Source organism: Dipteris shenzhenensis, chromosome 8 (genome assembly GCF_047967505.1).
Source record: "Dipteris shenzhenensis isolate YYH24624 ecotype China chromosome 8, Dip_SZ_1.0, whole genome shotgun sequence".
In the NCBI taxonomy this organism is placed as follows: Eukaryota; Viridiplantae; Streptophyta; class Polypodiopsida; order Gleicheniales; family Dipteridaceae; genus Dipteris; species Dipteris shenzhenensis.
Window position 1 is genome coordinate 5616673 of NC_141603.1, and position 7124 is coordinate 5623796.

The 7124-nt window shown below is 43.0% G+C and overlaps 1 protein-coding gene across 1 annotated transcript; it reads right to left on the reverse strand.

Moving 5' to 3' along the window:
* Positions 1-212: 212 nt before the first annotated feature.
* Positions 213-6218, reverse strand: LOC147899016 (protein RETARDED ROOT GROWTH, mitochondrial-like). The gene is made up of 7 exons (XM_087378652.1): positions 5468-6218; positions 5093-5210; positions 4790-4949; positions 3742-3890; positions 3458-3609; positions 609-723; positions 213-497 (listed from the first exon to the last, which is right to left on the reverse strand). The coding sequence occupies exons 1-7, from the start codon at positions 6025-6027 to the stop codon at positions 363-365; spliced, it is 1389 nt and encodes a 462-aa protein (XP_087234778.1). The 5' UTR covers positions 6028-6218; the 3' UTR covers positions 213-362.
* Between the last annotated feature and the right edge of the window lie 906 nt (positions 6219-7124).

The window sequence follows — 7124 nt, forward strand, 5'->3', positions numbered from 1 at the left end:
CTCCACAGCCAACAATCTAGGTTCTCCCATTTCAATGCCCCTTCTACCCAAGGTTGAAGTATTCCCCCTCTCCACATATTAATAAAGTATCTAATTTGAAAGTAAGCATCCCTCACCTAGGCTTTAGTAAGAGAGTTTAAAACAATATGAGCAAAGACAACAAGAGGAGATATTGTCACAATGCTAAATCTATTTCCATGTCCAGTACAAGTTGAAGTCGGGGCTTTTTAAGGTGATGCTCAGATTAAGTATTATATATGTTCCCTTTACACCGACCATTCCACGACTGCAAAAATTGGCACCACCTCAAAAGGAATTTTAACTTATTGACATTCTGACTTCAGACAGGACTATTCTACCAGTTACAATACCCCACTTCCATGCAATATTTCGTATAAACTGACGCATATCTCTCCTGCAATAAGAAGAATGATGATCCACTCTAGAGTGTCAGATTTTCTGTTCTGCAACACTTCGAGAAAGAATCGCACATTGTGCTGCAAAATGCAAAACATCCAACCATAAGATACCAATCTTCTAGCAATGTGGTGCACTGTGATATGAGATCTAATTCAATGAGAATTGTAAGGCAAAAGGACGACAAAGACCTGAATAATCTCTAACTTGAAGTCAAAACTCTCAAAGCGTTCATCCAGCTCATACTCCTCCCTTAAGAACTCCCAAAGAGCGGCATAATTTGCATCTTTCCAAGCTGCATCCGACCTGTGAATTGAAAAAGAGTGAAAAATCAATAATCATCAAAAGAACATCTCATGCTACAAATACGAAATTAGTAGAGTAACATTTTTCCCTGGAAACACTCTACTACTTAATAGTAGGTTAGAAAAACTAAAAAGTAATAATCCAAATAAAGACAGCCATGCTGCAGATTGGAGTGTTGCTAAAATTTGCACGCAGCTATCAAGATCAATCATTGTGGACAAAATAAGAGGAAGGTCGAGGTCAAAATCAAAAAAAGCCATCCTCCTCTATGTGATCGCCCTCCAAATGACTATAATCCACACACATGACCTATGATCCACACACATCACAACCCTCCAGTAAAGCAACCCGCATCAATCCTGAGAATTCGCTAGCGTCCCCAGAACTTGTCTCGACAGAGCAACATGTGCGAGGTTTCTTTACAGGACACTATTCTAGTGATAGTGAAGATTTCATAAATACATTGCATGTACAGGCACATTCACATTGACCTATAAACATATCTAGAAGAATCCAAGAAATGCCCAAACTCATCCTCTATAAACACAACATGTAGTGCGATTTCAATCTCAGGATAGTCACTCATAAGGTTGAAAACCATAAACGTCATCACGCATAGCAAGGACTAGCTACTATATCATCACCATTGACGTCATCAGCGCTCGGCAATGGGAGTAGACCATAGTAAAAGCATATGCTCTCACACATACAAATCTGCACACCCACCCATACTAGAGCATCCATTTAGACAAAGGTCTTCATACTATTTCTGAAACCGGCCTTCACTGCAGTAAACCGTAACTAGCTTAGCATTTATATCATTTAGAGCCACATTGCATCTCTTTCAACCACTTCCTTAAACGCAAAACCACTTAGAAACAACTTTGAAAAAGAAACTAGATGGAGGCTAGAGGCCAAGTGTTGGCTCTAGTAGTGGAGAATGCAAGGAGAACAGTATAAGGGGGCGCCCTTGTTGTAACGCAGAATTCCACTTTTGAAGAATTAAATAATACCAAAAGGGGCGCCAAGGTATTTGGATGTTTCTGTCGGCACTCCGCAGGTGACAGGAAAACTCAGCTGTCACAAAGGCTAGCAAGCAAGAAGTAGTCCACATTGACCTAGTCTAAATGAGTGTGCAAGCTCTCTCTCTCTCTCTCTCTCTCTCTCTCTCTCTCTCTCTCCCCCCCCCCCTCCCTACACACACACTAAAAGCAGATATCTCATTTAGAAGAATGTACATTCATAGATGTAGTTGTCCAAAGTAGAGCCGCTACTACTCAAAAACTAGAAGCAGTGATGAAACAGTTCTAACTAGGCCACAGGCAAGTCTCCAAGAGAAGTGCATCTGAATTTATATGTGGAAGACATGTTTATCACTGGGCCAGATATGCAACAAATTGCAGATTTCAAGGCTGATTTACAGCAGTCTTTTGCCGTGACAGATATGGGCCGGTTGCACTATTCTTAGGGCATACAGTTTGCATAATGATGAGTCAGTCCAAGTATATTGGACAGCTCCTTGATCGCTTCCAATTAGAGGATTGCAAGCCAGTTTTCTACTCCATTGGATCCCCTCGGAAGGTCTTTATTGAAATAGAATAAGGCTTTGTACAACTGGCTCTCACAAGAGCATGGACTGAGTAAAATCTATGTGTTCTAGAGCTCTTAGGCTCTTCTTTTATAGACTTAGCCTCCAACCCGAAAGCAAGAGCTTTCTAATAAGCTAGGCTAGCTTTTAGCATTTTCCTAAGCCTAAATTAGGCACACTTTTCTTAGAAAGCTGAGCTTTCCCTAAAATCAGCTTTAGGGGGATTTTCTTGGAAATTGCGCTGGAATTCTTGCTGATTTGGCCTTGTGCCCACATCTTGGTGCTTTTTGCCTTATAGGACTTGCTTTTTGCACTTTTTCCTTAATTCTAGGGCCTTTTTGTACTCCTCTTGGTCCACACATTGCCACAAACAAAAACCAACACATTCTAGGTTAGACTAATGCATGCATTCTAGTTTTTGGACTATTTCTAGTCCCTTGTGGGCATCCCCACAGTTCTCTTTTTACCAATGCAAAGCAAAAGTAAAAACAATAAAACTTATTCTTGGTTAACCAACTTCACCATTCTTTGACCGAAGTCAATTTTAATGAAGATTACTCTTTATTTTCTTAGGCAAAGTCCCAAATGGTGACATCAAGTGCATATAATTAACCCCCACACCCTAGAATTACCACATACATAATAAACTTGCCTAAATGGAACTGCACATGGTATTCTAGGCCACTTGGTAATTCTTGATTCCAGCTCTATAATAGATGCATGTAAGGGATCCCTTTAATACCACCTCTTCATGAATGTGTCCTGCTAAATATTACCTATCCTTGTATTCTAATGAGTTCAAATACATACCATTGCCATAGGGACTTTTGATCAGATGGGGTACTCACTAGCTTGTTGCTGCCCAGATACCCACAAGTTCTTTATTTTAACGACCTATCTCTCACCTACGTTTGCGCGTGCATGTTGGTGTTGGTGGGTGGGTGGGTGGGAGGGGGATGAGGGGTGACAATTATCCTGCTGCTTACAGCAGCACATCTGCTTCAGCAGTCATACACAAAAAATACTCCTATAAGATAACAGAAAGTAGCATTGCATTCCATGAATTAGAGCCTCACATCCTCTTGAGATTCCAAAAAATTAAATTGGATGGAAGCATAGAAGCTCACACAACATTTAATTGCATACCTTTCGAGAAGTCCCAGCCGCAGAATTACGTCTGCAAGGGTCGTATTTGCAGTAGCAACAACACGGAAAAGGGCAGACCGCTTCATGGTGAACGTTCCTGTCTTCTCCATCTTTTGGTTCAAGTCACTGAAGATAGTTACCAATGTGTCAACCTGAAAAGTTAAATCATGCACACTCTGAGATAAAAACATTTGCAGCTGAAATTGAATCTCTTTCCTCTTTGCAAATCCCACAGTTGCTCCACTCACATAACTTCCCCCTCATGTGAAAAGGTGAAGGCAAACCTTTCTTCCATAGTGATCAAGAGCAATGCTTTGGCCAAGAATGCTGGCAACAATTCGGATATTGTCAGTATTTAATTTCTTCAGCAAAACTTTGTCGTGACCTCCCTGACACCATCCTTCCAGCGTTGGGCGGACAATGACATCAAAGTCTACACTAAAACAAACATGGCGTGATCAGCTCACTTGCTTCGTGTATTCAGCTATCCATGTGATTAGATTCAATTGACTTCAAAGCAATCAAGCATTTCAATCGCTCTTACATTATTAGCCCTTTCCTGAACTTATTGTTTGCATCTTCCTTATTAGATGTAAAGGATCTTACCTAACCAATGCATCCTTGCACTAGAAAGTTCCTGTTTGCTTTGTGAAACATTTGAAACCTTTCTTAAGTGAATTCCATTTTCTGCCTTCTTGCATTTGCAGCAATTAATAAACTCGTAAGTACCTCATTTGCAACTGTTAGCAACATTCAGGTATGGCCAGCTTTGTTAAGTGAACTTCCTTATCACAGACAGGTGTTAATGTATTGCGCAGAAATCAAACATTAAGACTGGGAAGCATGTAAAAATAGTGTTGAGGATTTTCAATCTAGATTTATCTTCATATCAGAAGAGCATGAGGGGGGGACGTGAATCATTAATAGAATTGAAAGTAAATAACCTAAGAGTCCTATAGCTAAATAATACATTGATACTACAAACCTTGTTCGATATTGCTATGACATTTGCCACAGGTACTAGGTCTCACCCAACGACAACACCACCTCAATTAGAAGATAATGGAGTATATTCAATTACATGAACACGAAAGTGCACAGGATTAAATATTGACTGAGTATTCCTTATAGGTGCCCGTTGCATGACAGACATAGAAGCCAGAAGCACAAACCCTAGGCTGGAACCTTGCACCTAACATCTGATCTCCCGTGAAACCATTAGACAGGCAGGCAGTTTTAAGGAATACTCCCTAGTGCCTTTGACCGACTGAGCAAAGAGAACAAAAATATGTACGGCAAGTCATTTGATACTTAATCCACTTATAGGCTCACCATCCTTTTTGGCTTCTTGACAGGGTTCTGAGCAGTGCTGTCTAATGACATCCAAGCACTCATCCTCCTCATTCTCCCCAAAGTTGAACAGCACTATAGAGCCGTAATTGAAGACCACTATATATCGAGTGCAACTCCAAGAACTCATTGCTTGCATATCCTGTTCATGCAAGGTGGGCACATATGTACCAACATTAAAGTTATCATTCCTTCGTCTTGCTCATAAAAAAGCCCAACGTAGAAACCCAAAAGCACACCTCGAAAAGAAAATTATAAACACATGACAATGGCTATGTACTGTACAAGTTTGCCAGTGACGGGAGGGCATCCAGGAGGCCGATCCTTCCATTTTATTATGAGATGATTGCGTGATGAGATCGTTCCCATGAACTCCTCCTCTTGCAATCCTTTTAGATTAATTCTGCACTAGTTCCAGTAGAGCTAATGTCAGCATCGAAGTCCCATAATTACCATAATTAGGCGTTCGTAGACTTGTCTGTGAATGACTTGAAAGGCGCAACAAGTTGGACATTCAACGCTGGTAAAGCTAGATGGGTAAGAGAATTTGCTTGAGATGAACACGCAATCGCATGAAGACATTAGGGGTAAAGAGTACGCTATCAACGCGCACGGTTTTGCTTAACATATTAGTTCTAACTAGATGGCGTTCGCACTAACCTCCTCGAAATGAAAAACGCCTTTACAGGAATGTATATATCCGTCGGTTCCCCAAAAGGGACCGTCTCCGATACAGGAGTCTCGTCCTGCGCACCATCCACGATGTAAGGCTCGTACTGCTGCTCGAGATCGGTCCCCGGCGAGCTTGGCTCAAACTCCGGCGATGGGACCACCACTTGGGGCGCTGCAGAAGCGAACGAGAAAGACTGCTGTATAAGCGCATCGGACCTGTCGGGACGCGTCGTATTGGCGGCATCCCAAGCTAACGAATTCCTCTCGCAAGTGGAATCTTCCCTGGCCAGAAGATCATCGTCTGCGAAGGGAGAAGAGGAGGAGGAGGAAGAAAAACCAAAGGAAGATATGGGCGAGGGTTTAAGGCGGGGTTGATCGACAACGCGGGTGGGAGCGAGGCTCCAGCGAGGAGGCCTTGATGGAGTGCTAAACTGCATGTCGCCATGGATCCAGGCGAAGGAAGAAGAAGGGAAGGGGGGGCGAGCTGGTTGGGAGAGGATGGAGCGGAGGAGGGAGCAGAGGCGGTTTGGAGGAAGGCGGGGAGCCATGGGAAGGGTTCATGGCTGAGATGAAAGGAGGTGTATCGCCATAGCCCAAGGAGCTCAGAGCTCTACCATCGTCATCGCCAGGAAGCTCCACGCTTGCACGTCGAGTGTAGTGAAGACGACACAAATTTAAGAGGGGTGCCACTTGAAAAGTTAGTACCCCTTCACATTTTCGCATTTCCTTAGAGAGGAGAAGCGGGGAGGCGTCCTTACAAGTCTAGGCTCAAAGTTGCTCCTAAAATTTCTTAAAATCTATAACTCCTAATCTAGGCATCGATTTTGCATGGGACTTTGTGCATTGTGATGGTAATTTTGACTAGTAACTAATTCCCACTTGAAGTTTAGATTAAAATTGAAGGGAGAAGAGATTTGGAAAGTTTTGCCAAGAAAATGTTTCATTTGATAGATAAGTTGTGATAGAGGTGCTCTTTTAAAAATATATTATTACATTTTTTTAAACTTAAAAAAAAAAAATTCAAACGTCCCTACCCCTCCTCCCCATCCTCGCTGCCCACCCCTTGCCTCCTCTGCCTCAGCCGCCCCTCCAACCTCCCCTCGCACACTACCTCCATGTCCATCGCTACCCGCTCAATCATCAACTCACCCGCCTCCTACCTCCTCGGAGTAGTCCCTTCTCCTGCGCAAGAAGAGAAGCCATAGCCCTCTGCATCAAGTAACTTCTGCCCCGCCCCTCGTAACTTTCAGCTCCTCCCCTCCACCAAGCTCTCAATCGAGCTCCTCCCGTTTGCCGATGCATAGCGATGGCAACTGTGGGAAAATATGAAGGGGAGAGGGAGATGCAAGGACTGTGAGGCCGAGTCATGCAGGAGGTGATCAGCGGTAGAGGCGGACGGCATGACACTATGCAAGGCTTGAAACGCACTCCATTTTAAATGCAGAATGGCACAAGGGACAGCAAAGGGAGTGAAACAAAGTGCCGAGGCACGCACAGGTGAGAAGTAGCGAGGCTGTAGGAATCGATTTTAAAGGAGTTCTAGACTTGCATCTAGAAAAATCTCAAATTTTTGGGTCGTAGCTTAGGTTATGAGCATTATGAGCCGTTCCTTTTCACCCCTCTCACTTTCCCCTGAAAAATTAAT